The 16,900-nt window shown below is 35.6% G+C and overlaps 1 protein-coding gene across 1 annotated transcript; it reads left to right on the top strand.

Moving 5' to 3' along the window:
* Positions 1–5,061: 5,061 nt before the first annotated feature.
* Positions 5,062–6,135, top strand: LOC104903034 (germin-like protein). Its single transcript, XM_010691003.3, has 2 exons — positions 5,062–5,243; positions 5,385–6,135. The coding sequence occupies exons 1-2, from the start codon at positions 5,117–5,119 to the stop codon at positions 5,942–5,944; spliced, it is 687 nt and encodes a 228-aa protein (XP_010689305.2). The 5' UTR covers positions 5,062–5,116; the 3' UTR covers positions 5,945–6,135.
* Positions 6,136–16,900: the final 10,765 nt, after the last annotated feature.

The following is a 16,900-nucleotide window of genomic DNA, read 5'->3' as shown; positions in this document are numbered from 1 at the left end:
TGACTCCTTGCACGTCCCCTTGCATCTTTGGCCAATAGAAATGTTCTTGTAGAATAGCCAAAGTCTTGTTCATTCCAAATGTCCTGCAGACCTCCCATGAGCTTCCCTTACAAAACTCTCGAATAGAACAAGATGGAATGCATAACCTTCTCCCTTGAAAATATAACCATCATGAAGCACATATGAACCATATGAACCCTTGGAGCATGCTTCCATAATCTCCTTAAAGTGCGAATCTTCCTTGTAGTATTCCTTCACTAATTCAAAACCAAGAAGTCTTGAACTCAACACTCCAAGCAAAGAATGCCTCCTAGACAAAGCATCTGCCACCACATTAGCCTTGCCTTCTTATACTTAGAAGAGAAATTGAAAGATTGCAAAAATCCACCCATTTGCATGCCTAGGGTTTAGCTTTTGTTGTCCATGATATACTTCAAAGCTTCATGATCTGAGTGAAGCACAAAATGACTTGGCCAAGGTATGACTCCAATGGTCAAGTGCTCTCACTATTGCATAGAACTCCTTATCATATGTAGAATATTAGTTAGCACCACTCAACTTCTCACTAAAGTATGCAATAGGCGCTTCTTTTGAATCACACAGCTCCAATCCCATCCCTAGCATCACATTCAACCTCAAATGGTTGGAAAATCCGGAAGTCAAGAATAGGAGTATTACATAACAGTCTTTAATAGTATCAAAGGCTTGTTGAGCTGCCTTTGTCCACATGAACTTCCTTGCTTGATGCATTCGGTCATAGGGCCACAATACTACTAAATTCGCACAAATCTTCTATAAAAAGAAGCTAAACCATGAAAGGAACGTACCTCAGTTATAGTGGTAGGAATAGGCCAACTCTTTATAGCTTCAACCTTGGATGGATCCACAGAACACCATCTTTGAGACAATATACCCCAAGAATGTAACACTAGGAACTAGAAAGTAGCACTTCTCTAGCTTCCCATAGAGCTTTTGTTGCCTAACACTCAAAACTCCTTTAAATGAGTAAGTGTTCCACCACATTCTTGCTATAATAGAATATCATCAAGATAAACCACAACACACTTACCTAAGAATGGTTTTAACACTCATTCATCAATCTCATAAAGGTGCTAGGTGCATTAGTTAACCAAATGGCATCACAAGCCATTCATATACCCCATCTTAGCTTGAATGCTGTTTTCCATTCATCTCCTTCTCTCATTCTGATTTGATGATACCACTCCTTAAATCAATCTTAGAAAATATAGTAGACCATGCAATTCATCAAGTAGATCATCCAACCTAGGAATAGGAAAACGATACTTAATGGTTATGTTATTAACGCCCTACTATCAATGCACATGCGCCAAGTACCATCTTTCTTAGGCACCAACAAGGCTGGTACTGCACATGGCTCATCTTTCACGCACATATCCCCTAGACATCAACTCTTCAATTTGCCTTTGCAACTCTTTGTCTCTTGAGGATTGCACCTATAAGCAGCTTTGTTTGGCAAGAAGCACCTGGAACTAGCAATTTGGTGTCAATGCCACGGATGGGGGAAACCTGGAGGTAAGTCTTGAGGGAAGACATCACATACTCATCAAGTACATGTTCAAGGTGTTTAGGAACTTTATAGTTGTTGCTCCCTTCTATTTCCTTTGCCATAAAAGATACCTTCATGTTCTTCCTCCAATTCCTTCTCAATCTCCTTAGCACTCACTAACAATGTACCTTTCTTTGGAAGAGGGAAAGTAAAGGTTTAAAGCAGTTCTCTACCTCCAATTAGCAATGCATACATTGTGCGGCCATCATACTTACATGCTATCATATTGCCATGGTCGTCCCAAAAGGATGTGACAGGTATCCATGTTGCATACATCACATAAAACCTCATCCTTGAACTTGCCAATTTCGAACACAATCAAGGCTTGTTTAGTCACCTTGATGCCATTATCATCACTAAGCCAATTAAGCTTGTAAGGGTGTGGATGGTTTGATAGGCCATTCAATTATTATAAGAGTAGTAGACACCACATTAGCACAACTACCATTATCAATTATTAAATCACATACCCTTTGTTTCACTAAGCAACGAGTGAAAAAGATCTTGTCCCTTTGAGTGTGCTCCAAAGGGGCTGGTTGATGTGGAGCATGCGCCTCACTATAATTGTTGGCCCTCATACACTGGTTCTTCCTCTGAATCAGCTTCATAAGTGCTCTCCTCATGCTCCTTTTCTTCCTTTAGACTCCTCTTCTTCAAAGTTGCCCTTAGCATATTCATCCTCATCTCTTGGATGTCCCTTAAAGTCATCACCCTATTATTGGACAATCTTTAAGATGTGTCCATAACCTTTACACTTGAACATATGCGCCTCTCATCTGTTGGCTAGGGGTGTAGAAGCCTTCCTTATCCCTTTAAACTTATCAAACTTAGAAGTAGATGCTACCTTCTTCTTCTTCTTGGCGCCATTATAGGGTTTCCTCCTTGCTTACAAAAGGCTTAAAGGTTGGAGCTTTCTTAGCCTTGACATACTTTTCAGCCCTCAAAGCACTTGTACCACCTCTTCAAACTCCAATAAGGTTGTAGATCCACCTTCTTAGCTATTTTTTATCCAATCCAGCAATGAAACGAGCAATCTTATGTCAGCTTTCTCATCTACATCACATAACATGTTGATTTTTCAAACTTCCACCACATATTCCTCCACACTTAGAGAGTTTTGTTGTAAAACTTGGAGTTTCGAAACATATCTTGGTGTAAAATCAGAAGGAAGAATCTTTTCTTCATCCTAGTCTTTAGTTCTCTCCATGAGTGTAAGCTAGTTTGCCATCCTTGCGCCTCTTGTTCTTAAGTTCTCATACCATAGGCTAGCATAACCTGTAAGCTTTAGATAGCACCTTAAATCTCTTTTATCATCATAGTCCTTATATCAAAGACCCTCTCCATTCTTTTAGCCATTCAAGGAACTTCTCTGGCTTCATAGCACCATCAAAATCTGGAGATCAGCCTTAACCTCTATCATCATCCTTGGTGGTTGTCTATGCTTGGATGTGAACTCCTCATCAGAACTATTCATGGTGCTGTATGATACTCCTAACAGGACTAGGAGAATTGTTGCGCCTACCATGCATCCTTGTTGCATCATGCGCATGAGTTCATCCATGCGTGTGGTTAGGTCTTCAAGCTGCCTATCCCTTGCGCAATTTTGTGCTTGCTCAAGCTAAGCCCTCTAGGGACTCTCCCTTCTCCACCTCTCTTCCTCCTTGATCATTGTCCATGGTAGCCAAACAGAACTTGGCGTGGACTGCCCTTGATTTCGTCTCCAAGAAACCGCCTCAAACGCCTCAATATGATGTGTAGATGTATGTTCTTGGATGTTTTTATGGATCTTGGATGTTTTTCTTTCACCAATCAATAATAATATTGTAGTACTTTGATGAAACTTTATGAAAAATCAAGAATCTTGAAAAAAAGATTGGATCTTTAAGACTTTCTTGAAGATCTAATACTCCCCCTTAAAGGAAAAAATTTCGGACCCCTTCAATGGATGTCACCTATGCTCTTGATACCATATGATGTATTTAATCTTATTAAGATCAAATAATGTGCGGAAGCTAATCAATATCAATCAAACTCAATCAAGAAACACCAAGATTCGAGCAAGAATACAAAGACTCAAGCAAGAACACTTCAAGAACTCAAACTAAGTAACCAGGATAGAACTTAGATTATTCAATGATAAAGGCTAAGCCACCACAAGGAATAATACTAAGGGTTTTGAATGCATAAAGGCTAAACCACCAACACTCAAGAGGATTTGTAAACAATCAATGTTTAACTCAAAACACTCGAAAATTTTTATTAATTCTGTAAATAATTCGAACTACATGACTCCATATTTATACTACTTGACAAAACATAAACCTAATAGGCTTAGGACAAGTCCCTAAGTCCTAGACTCCTTAGAACTCTTTGAATCATGTAAAATCCACCGTTTTAAGAACGTAGGCAAAACCATGATTCCTAATACAATTAGAACTAAGAAAGCAATTAAAGATATGAATCCTAATAGAATTAGGATCCTCATAGACATGTTCATTTCACACGCCTACTCCATACTACCTTGGTTGGTTAGCAAGCATGCTACCACCTTAGTAGTCATTCCCATGAAGAGTCCTCCATGTACATCAATTGAGCCAAGGTTTAGTGAGATGCTTTTGTATGCAAGAGCTAGTAAACTTTCATCCACTACTCCTGTATCAAATCCATTCACTTCTACTCACTTTGTCCCAAGATACAGTTTTCATTTCTATTTTGAGAGTCAAATTTTATAATCTTTGACCAAATATTCTCATCAATGTATATTGATAAATATATTCATGTGGGGTTCTGTTAGATTTGTCTCGATGTGTACAATCATAATATCAACTTTTTATTTTTTTCACTAATACGAAATAGAAGATATAGTATGTCAAATGTACGTTTTGTAGATTGTGTAAAAAGAAATCGAAACTATATTTTAGGACGGGGCGAAAGAGTATAAATAAGTGAGAGATAAGATTCTTTTCGACAAAATTTGTGCAAGTCCAACCCCTTTGATCTTAGTATTTTTTAATATGATAAGACAAAATCTTACTTTAATATTTAAACTTCGCATATTCTCATACTAAGCATTAGTAGAGTAATCTTAGAAAAGCATGTAGTGTATGTATTAGGTATTTTAGCTCCCGACGTTCTTTGATAGTGCCTCTTACCGGTATCCCATCACCAGAAAATGGGAAGCACATCACTAAACATAATGACTAATTTAAAGTGCTCAAAGGATAATTAAATTTACTCACAACCTGCAACCAGTAAGATCTCTCTCCAATTGCACATGCTAGATAAATTAAGTTTTTACAATGTCAATTGTTAAAACACGCCAAAGGCGGCTAAGCATTATGTGGATTAATGGGCCATTAACTATCCATTTACTGAGAAACCAAAAATAGTTGACATGTTGTATGCAATTACCCAATTATAATTGCCAAACAGTACCTAATATTCAGCTATAAAAGTTCATGCACTTTCTTTGGTAAGATCATCCCTTTTAATGCTCCATCCAAAAATAACAGAAATTTTAAGAAAATTATGGAAGCTCATAATAAATTTCTCACATATGTTACCCTTTTGACTGTCACTTGCTATGTAGCCTACGCTACTGATCCAACCCAACTGCAAGATTTTTGTGTTGGAGTAAACAACCCTATTGAAGGATGTACGTATTCAGTATTCTATCCCACAACTTCATAATCTTCAAATTTAGCAACTTAAAACATGTTTATTTTTTATTTTTTGCTAGGTTACTAATATAATATATACATGATACTAACATATACATGTCCAAACTATTTTCCAGTGTTTGTGAATGGATTGTTCTGTAAAGATCCAATGAGGGCGAATCCTAACGACTTCTTCTTCGAAGGACTAGATGTTCCCGGCGACACCGACAACAAGCTAGGCTTTGTCGCAACACAAGTAACAGCAGCCAACCTACCGGGGCTTAACACTCTTGGTATATCCATTGCTAGACTTGATTTTGCACCATATGGTCTTAACCCTCCACACACACACCCTCGCGCTACTGAAATCTTTACAGTGTTAGAGGGAGCATTTTATGTTGGTTTCGTGACCTCGAATCTGGCTAACGCTAAAAATAAGCTATTTGCCAAGTTGCTTAACAAGGGAGATGTATTTGTTTTCCCTCAAGGTCTCATACATTTTCAGCTTAATGTTGGTCACACACCCGGTTTCGCACTTGCAGCGTTAAGTAGCCAGAACCCAGGTGTGATTACAATAGCTAATGCTGTATTTGGGTCACAACCTCCTATTTCTGTTGACGTTCTTACTAAGGCTTTCCAGATTGAAGGTAATTTAGTCAAGTATCTTCAAGCTCAGTTTGGTGCGGGTAACTACTAGATATATAATGTCATGTAGTTTGTTTAATTCTCTTAAGAAGGTCTAATTTTGGACTTGTTTGATAAAATAAATGGTGTTATATAAAGTATTTCAGCTTCTCATGTGCTTCGCTTAATTAGAATGTTTGCGAAAGCCTTGTAATAGTACGAAAACATATACCTGTTGTGTAATAAAGCAACAACGTTGGATGACATCAGAAAAAATTATATGCCTTATGTTACTATCAGCAATGATATTCCCATACTCGATATGTGCCAATACCATGGCATTTATGGAATTTTTATGACAAAAATAATGTTAAAAATTATAAAAAAAAATTTCATATGTTTTTTTTTGGGCTTGTTAGTTGAAATCTTATATCATATTTTAACACTATTTTATCATATCAGTTAGCTATCAAATCATATATGAACTATATTTAATCATATCAAGTAAATGGTATGAGAAAAGGTATACTTTCTCATGTTGCTATGGATGTATCTGACGACCGACAATCAACCATGCAATATTGCAATAGTAGCTACTACAAATAGTTTAATAAACATTCAATTAATTAATTTTAGCTAGTGTTGAGATAAACAAGTTATCTTAGAGAGAAGAAGAAATGAAAAGAAGTAAGAAATGTGTTTATTAATCTGAGAAATGAATTACAGCACTAAAAACTATATATACAAGAGAGAAAGCTTAGAGTGTAATAGAAGCTAAAAGTAACAAACTAAAACTAACTCTAACAACTTTATGACAGCTCATCATTGAGTAATAACAGAAAGTAGAAAGCTAATAACAGACACCAGAGAGGAATAACAGAAGCTCCTTGAGCTACAGCTAGGTTGTTGTAAGCTTCTTTTTTTTTTTTAGTGTAAGTTGTGTTTATACTTGAAATCACTACAACCTATTCCTATGTTGAATGGGTAGTTAAACCATGTACGATGGACTCACTTAACGAATCAGGCTTGCTGCTATAACTAATTACACATATAGGGTCGGGTAGGAGATCATCAAACCAGGTAAAGGCAATTGAACTTATGGATCATAATTCGATTATAAGGTTTAGTTTGGATAAAAAGCTATATTTAAGGAGAGGCGGGGAAGGTCGCCAACCATTTACTGAAATTTTAGGCCTTCGTATTGTGTTTTCTTGTTCGGTAAGTTACCTTCATCAAATTCTAAATGTGCCGAAATCCACAGCTTCATTCTTTTGAATATTTTTATTTGTATTTGATGAATTATAATATAGCACCTACATATTCAATGAATTGCAATTGTTGACCAATAAGGTTTTGATGACGATGAACAAAAGTAATCAATAAACATATAGTTTTTGAGTTTTAGGTATGCAAGATGCATAATAATGGTGTCTAATGAAGGAAGTTCCTAGTGGAAATTCCAAGAAAAGTTAACGTTCCTCAGTTGGACTCCAATGAAGAAAAGGAGAAGTTTTTGAGAGGGAACTTCAAAAGAGATTAGATAATCTGTCTTCTAGTATTAGTTTATTATTAGACATTGTGTAAAGCAACAAAAGTGTAATTCGAACTATATGATTGAAATTTTTCATTGGATCAAGGAAATGAAGTGTATCTTGAGTCAAGGATTTGTTTATTTGAAATTGTAGGCGTGGCTTTTTACTTTTTGCCTACCGTGATGTGAGCACATTTATTTGACTACTCATTGTTAAGGTTTTATTTGAAGTTCGTTCAATTTAGAAGTTGTTAGCAACTTTTTAAATGAAGATTCATAAACGTAATTGGATATTGAAATTGTATGGACATCTTAGGAACCTATCCAATGTAGATTTTTCCATCTAGATTCTATAGATGGTTAGGAACTAAAAGTTGAGTTCGGGGATGATGAGGGTACAAAACAGTCAGACACCATGTTGCCCATTGTTGGTCTTTACTAAATATCGATTCATAACTAATTTATTTCTAAAAATAATCACATAATATTTTTATACACCCTAAAAATATTTAGTCTAAGTTGGTTCAGAAGCACATAATATACTATTTTTTAGTAGGAAGTTATTATGCAATAATATAACAAGGTACATAACAGGTTGTCCATATAATCTGAATTAGTTAGAATATTTATTTACGTCTCGTTTAACAATAAATACAAGGTGATAAATATTGCAATCATGCATAAAAATAATATGTTCATGAAAATTAATAAAAATAAGAAAATAAATCATTGCAGGGAGTTAGTAGAATATATACAATACTTAGAGTAGCAAGAATGTGCTAACAATCTAAATCGTAAATAAAATGTTAGTAAATTCAAGAAAATAATAAAAATAAATATGAAATGGTTAGTTAATTTAGTTGACCGTCAGATATTATACCATCAGGAATAGTTAACTTGTACGGATCTTAGCAAATTAATCGTGGAATCTTAGTAATCAAAACCTTAGCTTATTATTTCGTCAATCCGGACCCATTGGAACAGGGTATTAGTCATCATATGTTACTAAATGTGAAGACACAGTTATGTGTCTATAAAAGCCCCCACTTTGATTGAAGTTTGTAAAATTGGAAGCCAAAGTATATATGTGTCGGGACAAAGAATGATCATATATGGTCTGCAATCTAAGATCACTTTTTTATGCTGGTACCTGCCAAAAAAGCAAAAGTTTCAGGAACAAGCATGTGTTCAACATATCTATAAATATGTAAAAGTGAGATGGTGTGTGAAAGAAGGTTTCATGAGCTATTTTAGTCTGGCTCGTGTTAGAATAGAGTTGCATCCACTTCAAGGAGTGCGACTCGTGTCGGGGTAGAGCTTCATCCGCTCTAGGCTGTGTTACCACCTATTTTAGTCCGGCTCATAACGGAGTAGAGCTGCATCCGCTCCAGGACTGTGTTACGAGCTATTTTAGTTCGGCTCATGACGAAGTAGAGTCGCGTCTGCTCCTGGGTTGTGTTACGAGCTATTTTAATCCGGTTTATGACGTAGTTGATGGTCCGCGGAATCGATGATTGTTTGTCGCCTTTCTGCTTGATGATGGTCCGCAAACGCGAAGATTGTATGTCGCCTTTCTGCTTGATAATTTTAGTAAAACGAGTAAACATCTCTTGTATGCTTTCCTTAGCCTTCTTGGAGAATAGTTCATATTGTTTCATCGCAATTTTAGATCTTTTGACTTCATTAGTTTCTTCATGAGTTACTTCAAGTAAATCCCATATTTGCAATTTGCATCCCATGATCCCATTGTGTTCATGGGGTCTGAGTCCACAATGCAATAATTTAACAACCATAGCATTTACTTCCATTTTTTCAAAATCAGCTTTGTCATATTCAGAGAAAGGTTTAGCAATTACCTCATTTTTGTCATTAGTAGTTGTGGCCTCAAAATCACCAAATTCAATAACTCTCCATACCTGGTAGTTTTCGGCCTTGATGAAGTTAACACTAGGGATTTTAAACTTAACACTTTCACTAATTATGCCAAACAACTTTGTTACAACATTATTCTACTCACGAGCAACACCGTGTTGAGTACCTAAACTCAAGTTCCTGAACAATTGTTCTCTGAACAATTGTTCCTCACTTCGCTTGAAGTTTTGTCAGTATAACTTGCTTTACTCAAAGCATCTCTCTTATAGAAATTCACTCAAAGTCCCCTTACCCCAAAACCAAATTTACAATGATCAGTATAGCTTAGTGGAATAGAGTAAGTAGATAAAGACTCACTAAATCACTTGGTCAGACACAAATTGAAAATTAATTAGACATTAGTATTTATAGCAGTGATTACATAGAACGATAGATAAAATCGTGTTCTAGTGGTAAAAAGATTTTTCCCATGATGTTCCTCAACTAGAGGAACATGTCCCTTTTTACACCCATGATCTACATGATCTCTCTTAAACGTGGGAGACGAAAGTATTACTGCTTCCTTAATTTTAGCAACCACTTAAGTAGTAAATCAAAAATATGATTTGATTAAAAAGTATTTTAAGTAATAAAACTGAAATAGAATCCTTTTACCAAACTATTATCTTTAAACATAATTTCCTAAAAACCTAAAAGGATATTTATTATCTTATAAAAAAAAAAATCTTTTCCATAAAAAGATATTCCTTAAAATCAGATTTGTACTTAAACAAAACAGTTTCCTAGAATCTAGATATAAATCACTCAAACGACATTATTAACCGTCGTACTACTTCATCCTATGTCTAAGTTCCTTTCAATAATTAGTTCCTTTAACTTAATATGACAGTGTCAATTCGTATGTTCCTTACAAACGAACATACGCTCATTCTCATTATAAATTGGCCTAGTTCCTTACCAATTATTACTCGTCCGTTTACATTGGAACTAGAAACATAAAGTCTTGCTTTGCTCTTCTTGTTCCAGCGCTTCTGCATTACCAATTCCTTGAGCATTTTCACTTAGTTTTCAAAATTTAAACTTGATTTCTTCTTCGACTTAGTATTCTCTTTGCTCTTTTCATTGATACCTTGTAAAATCCATTTACATAACAACTTGTTAGTTCAATATGTAGTTTTTATCTTTGTTCCTTTGTCATCATCAATACTAGGGTTCAACAATTTTCCTAGTTTTGTTGATGATAACAAAGTTACAAACTAAGGAAAATAAAATAACAAATAACTTAAGCAAAATGAAAGTCAGAAATAAACAGAAATAAAATAATACTTTATAATGTTTTAATCAGGCATATTAAGGTTTTTAATTTTTTTTTCAAATTTTCACTTTAGTTTGTTCCTCTAGGATCTTTTCCCTCTTTTTCATCCTCAAAAAGATCAAACTCTTGGTGATTTTGGTAAGACTAATATTTTCAAGACCTTTTGGACCATTAACAAGCACCCAAAAAAAAGGTTAAGTTAGGAAGTTCAAAGGTTAGACTTGCTCAAACATAAATCACATAATACTAGCCATTCCAAGTAAAAAATTATGCAATTAAATCACAAACGTAGACAAATTTAGCAAAAGTCATCATATTTATAGCACTTGTTCCATAAAAGTACAAAAGAGAAAAGGAAGAAAAGAAACAATAGTGAAGAGTTCTTGTTTCTTTAAGAGAAATATGAATTAAACATTAGGAAGGGAAGGGGAGTTGTGTTCCTCTCTTACTTCTTCTCCAACCACCTCCTCCAACTTCTTCATCACCTCCTCGTTGATGTCCATCGAGTTGCTTCTTCAATGTGTTGATTGCTTGGGTCATCATCTCCGATCCATATTCTTTTGTTGTTCTATCTCTGTATCAGAAAGGACTTTCATTAAACCCATCATCTTATCCATTTAATCATCCAAAGTCCAACGAAGGTGATTATAGAACTTGATCATATGTTGAATAGGGAGACAAACATCATTTACCCAACCAAAATCATCCGAAGGAACTTTTTCCTTTCCCTTTGAACCAAAGTTAGTGGGTGGTTTAGGTGGTGGAACTGGGGTGTTTTCTTGGGAGGTCCTGTTGTTCCTGTGAGAGAAACAGAAGATGAAGTGGTGGTGTAAAGTGAAGGATGAAATAGAGGTTGTGGTTGAAGGTCATTGATGTAAAGGAGAAAGGGTTTGGTTCATTCATTTCAACCTTCATCTGTTCATAACTAGAAGGAACAAAGAAGGAGAAGGGAGAGATGGAAGGAATTGTAGTGAGGGTAATTGGTATTTTTGGTGAGGATGGAGGAGTTTCTTCCTTAGGTGAGTTGGTAGGCAGTTTCTCTTCATCGGATAAAACTAAAGGAGAGTCCTTATTTGAAGGAACATGTGTAGTTTTGGTAATCTGCAACCTAAAACTTTGCCTAACAATTTTCTTCTCTTGGGTGGTTGTTCCTTTGGTTCAGTATGGGCAGGAACTTGTTTCTCCAACATTACCTCCACTAACTCCTCTTATGCTGCCTTAGGTAGTTTTCTCTTTTGAAAGGAACTAGAGGCAATCCGCCCTTGAGTCAAAATCTCATCTTGGACAGAGAGGTCCAATCCATATAAAGTCTTTTGATTTAATATATAGTTTTTTCACCAGGTACCCCTGTGGTTTTTTGAAATTCATGGGGTACCCCTGATTTAAAAAAAATGCACCAGGTACCGTTACTTTAGGGGTGAAATGCACGAAATACCCTTAATGACTAACGATGATAAGTTTCCGTTAGTCATTAACCCTTCTAACTAAATAAAACCCTAATTAGCCTAATTAACTAAATCCTAACTTGTAACCCTAACCCCCTAACTTAAAACCCTAACCTAACCTTAACCCCTAAACTTCAAACACTAACCCCACCACACCCCACCACCACCTCCCCTCCCCCTCCCCAACTCCCACCCCCACCACCCTAGTCCCGCAGCAGACCCTCCCATGCAACACCCCTTTACCCCTTTCCTCCACCCTAGTAGCCCCCCCCCCCACCTCGCAGCCCTCTCCCCTTTCCCCCAGCATCCTCGCATCAATCTCGCGTACGCATTCTCCTCCCCCTTATAGGTTGCCGGCCCTGACGGTGCAGCATCGCCGGTGATGCATCACCCTACCTCGCTGGTCTCGCGTAGTCTGGAGCCTTGTTTCTCTTCTCTTCTTCATCCTCTGTTCTTGTTTCTTGCCACTGCTACCTCGTCGGTTATTGCCATTAGTAATTCAAGAAAAGGGATAAAATGGCAATATTCAAAACCGAATTAAACCCCCAAGCACCAATACTATTACATCCACCTTTAAGAAAATGCATAAGAAGAACACCAACATGGCAGATCAAATTACACCCAAGAAGAACAATCTGACAATTCAAAACAAAAGGAAAACACTCACTCGGCAATCCAATAGCAATCCAAAATCGATACCCACAAACAAGAGACGAAACAAGAGTTGTGAAAACAATGGCGAGCACCTGAAAAGACTATGAAAATTCAAGCCATAGAAACGACGAAAAGATAAGAATCAAGTGGGGTTGTGGGGAGGGCGGCTGCGGGGTGGGGGAAGGGCAGGTACGGGGGTGGGGGAGGGTAGAGGCGATGTGTTGGTTGGGTAGTTAGGGTTTAGGGGTGGGGGTGAACTGTGAGAGGGTTAGGGGTTAGGATTAGGGTTAGGGTATTAGAATATTAAGGTCAGGGTTAGGGTTAGGGTTAGAGGAATTAGATAGGTTAATTAACCCTAATGACTAAAGGAATCTTGACGTCGTTAGTCATTAAGGGCATTTCTTGAATTTTATTGAAATAATAAGGGTACTTGGTGCATTTTTTTAAAACCAGGGGTACCCCATGATTTTTGAAAACTACAAGGGTACCTGGTGAAAAGACCGTTTAATATATTACCTTATTCAATTGCCAAGGTAGGACAACTAGTGGTCTTGACTTTGAAGTGAGAAAGAAGAGATGGAAGTTTATTTGGATGTGGTGGTTAGGGAAAAACATGTAACACATATCAAGGAGGCCCACTTCATTCCACTTTTTCGTTCGAGGAATGAGTGCTCTCCAAACAAGGTTAAGGAAAATTTTATGGATAGGAGAGAGGAGATTATGGTTAAGTTTTATTTGGACAGTAGTTCCCCTAAAATATTTGACAATGTCATCTTGGGAGAAATTTGGAAAGCTGACAATTCCTTTCCTCTTAAAATATTGATCAGTTCCTTTGTAAGGAACTTCACATATTTTTCCTAAAGTTTAGTGGGAAAATTTTATTTTCTTCGCACTAACTTTAGTTGTACATACTCCATTACTGTTGATGAAGTTTGCATAAAGCTCATCCATAGCTAAAGGAACCAAGGCATTGTTAAATGCAGTTTCAAAAAGGTATTTCTTACCTTGTTCCTTTAGGATTTCAAGAAATTCATTGAATTGAACTTGCTTGGCTCATTCCAAATCAACATAGGACCTAAGACATACCTTGAATCACTTTGTTCCACTCTTTACTTCGAGGAAGCAGCAGCAATTCCTTTGGAAGCAATAAGCATAGCTTCTTATTCCCCATCAACTATTTCTCGGGTTTCTTCTTCATCATCTTCCCCAATCAGTTATCTTCTTCTCACACTTCTTCTTGGTGACTCCAATTTTTGCTCTTCTACCGCCGTTTTTGTTTCTTTCTGAAATAAGGTTCATATGGAGTTTTATTAATGATATGTCTCATCATGACACAATTTATTATATGACAAGCAGTATTAACAGCCTGAGCCCAAAAGTTTCTCGAAAGTTCACTAGCTATTAATATAGTTCTAGCCATTTCCTCCAAAGTCCTAATTTTTCTTTCCACAACACCATTTTGTTGTGGTGAACTAGGTGTAGAAAAATTATGATCTAGGCCATGATCTCTACTTAAGTCACCAAATTTATGATTTTCGAATTCTTTACCATGATCCGATCTAATATGCATTAATTTATGACTGCTCAAATTTTGAACTTTCTTTAATTATTAAAGTGTTTGAAAAGAGTTTGTTCTTAAAGAATTATTCTTGAATTATTTGTAATGGAGTTTTCGAAATGAAAAATGTTGCGAATTATCAAATGTGTTACTTATCTAGTACATTTCGAACTCAGTTTTATACTGACGCGTATTTTCTTTTTCCTATTTGGCTTTGCCCTGTTTACCTTTTCGGTAAGCAGATTTGCAGGTGAATTTTGGATGTGCATGGGAGCATACTAAGAACGGGATCTTTACCTAGATCAGGGTATTTTATTTATATTGAGTATTGAGACAATATATACTTTTATAAATAAAGAAGTATTATTATTTTTAGTTAAAGTCTTCCGTTGCAAGTTATTTTGTTAGTTAGTAAAATTACTAAAATATTATTTACTAAATTATTTATTTAAAAGCGAGTAATTTGGGGGTGTTACAAAGTGGTATCAATTTTTTAAGTCTTGAAATGGTTAAAGTTGAAAAGTTGAACATTGAAATTGATGGGTAGACATAAGATGGGCATATAGAGTTTCACGTTTGCATTCTAAATTATTTTTGTTAAGTTTAATTGTATTCTTTTTGACTATTTGTATAGATGCATCTTGCTATATATATATATATATATATATATATATATATATTATATATATAATTATATATATATATATATAATATAATATATATATATATGTTTTATTATTTGGAAAGATGAAGGGTGTAGATATTTTGGAGTGACAAGCTCTTTCTAGGATTAGGAAGGCTCTCCCCGACGCTGTGGGTAACTTCCTTACATGGGAGCTATAATAACCTTGACTATTCCATACCTTGAAATCACGTACACTTTAAAATTTTTGAAATAAATATTTTAAGCCATAGTGGTGCATTTAGTACAAATCTTGGACCATATTTTTTTTAGTTGACGTATATTAATATTACTTTTATGATGTTGTTTTTGTAATATCTCAATTCTTCATACTTTTATATGATTGTTGTTGGAAATAGAGGAAAAAATATATGTTATTCTCTATGTATGGGATGAGCAAGGAAGTCATGTTGCTTTGACTAGCAAATAGTAGTATTATGTGTATTATTATTTACCTCTTGAGAATACCCATGCCAATATGATTATATGGCCATTGACGAGTTGGAGATATTATTGAGACAAACTATCAGAGTTTGAAGTCTTCAGTAACCTAGACACATATACTTTTGTTTTGGCCATGAATCGGCCTAGCCATCTTAAGAATATTTTGATACACTCAAATGTTCTAGTAGTTGTTATGTATAAGGTCTAATATTTTCCATGATATATGAAGTATGTGATTGCTATGCTTTGAACTAGTTATACTTACATGTTTATTGAATTCACTAGGGGAAAAAACCTTATTTGTCACTTTGTAACAGATTCGGTTTTTGTAAAACCGCATCCGAAAATCAACATAAAAAATGAGAAGGAAAGCTGGGAGGACAATCTGATGCGGTCCATTATGGACCAGATCAGATTTTAAAAACTGGTGTGCTTTTTTTAATCTGATCCGGTTCACAAGACCGCATCAGATTTTGAGTTATTTTTTCTATAAAAAAAAAAGCACGCGGTCCATGTTTCATGTGGCCCATTTCATCCATTTAATTTTGTAAAAAACGCGTGGCCCATCTGCTCTCCCTCACTCGCCATCTGCTCTCGCACCCTCTTCCCTCTCTTCTCTGTTCGTCCCAGCCTCACACCCATGCAACCCTAACTCCCCATTTCTTCCTTCTCCACTGATGAAACCCTAACTCCCTCTCAATTCCTCATCCCCTCTCAATTCTCCAGTTCTCCGGCATCCTCACACCCACGAAACACATCTAAAATTAGAGGGCAAAATAAAAACCCTATTTCGCCCTTTGCTTCCCATTATGGTTTTTATTCTTCTCCTCCGCATCGCGCACACACACTTTATCTCTCTCTACTCTTCTTCCTCATTTGGCTGCTACTCCCAACTCACATAAATGGTGATTTCTCTCTCTTCCTAACATCGATTTTATCTCTCCTCTCACTCTCCTTACGTTGATTTTAATGGATCTAAGTTACATAATAAGAGTGTTAGAGATATTATATATATATATATATATATATATATATATATATATATATATATATATATATATATATATATATATATATATATATATATATATATACTTGTTTAATTCTTTTTAGTTAACTATAATTATTACAAGACTTCATCATATTTTATTTGAAACATTAGACAACAAAGTCATAGTATATTGATTGTTAAACTCTTACTTTTCATTTCAAAAGGTCACATGTTCGATACCTTGCACTTACATAATTTTTTTAAAGTGAGGAGTACACATAGACATAAAACATTTGCATTAGAAATGTGAGGAGAGTGTCATGGCACATAGGCTTTCTTTCGCATGCTTTTTAATATATTTGTATAGAAGATATTATTTCAATGGTGAAATCTGTGTAAAGTTGTGTTTGTTGTAATTGAAGTTACAGTACTTGAAAGTTTTTGACAGCTCAATTTTCGTAATGGATTATTCGTGACTACTGTCGTTGATTTTGATTTATCTTTGTGCGCTGGAAGCTTAATTGATTATTTCAGTAA

The sequence above is a fragment of the Beta vulgaris genome, chromosome 9 (genome assembly GCF_026745355.1).
Source record: "Beta vulgaris subsp. vulgaris cultivar EL10 chromosome 9, EL10.2, whole genome shotgun sequence".
NCBI classification, from domain to species: domain Eukaryota; kingdom Viridiplantae; phylum Streptophyta; class Magnoliopsida; order Caryophyllales; family Amaranthaceae; genus Beta; species Beta vulgaris.
The sequence above is the reverse complement of the archived record's forward strand: the minus strand, read 5'-3'. Positions and strand labels throughout refer to the sequence as shown.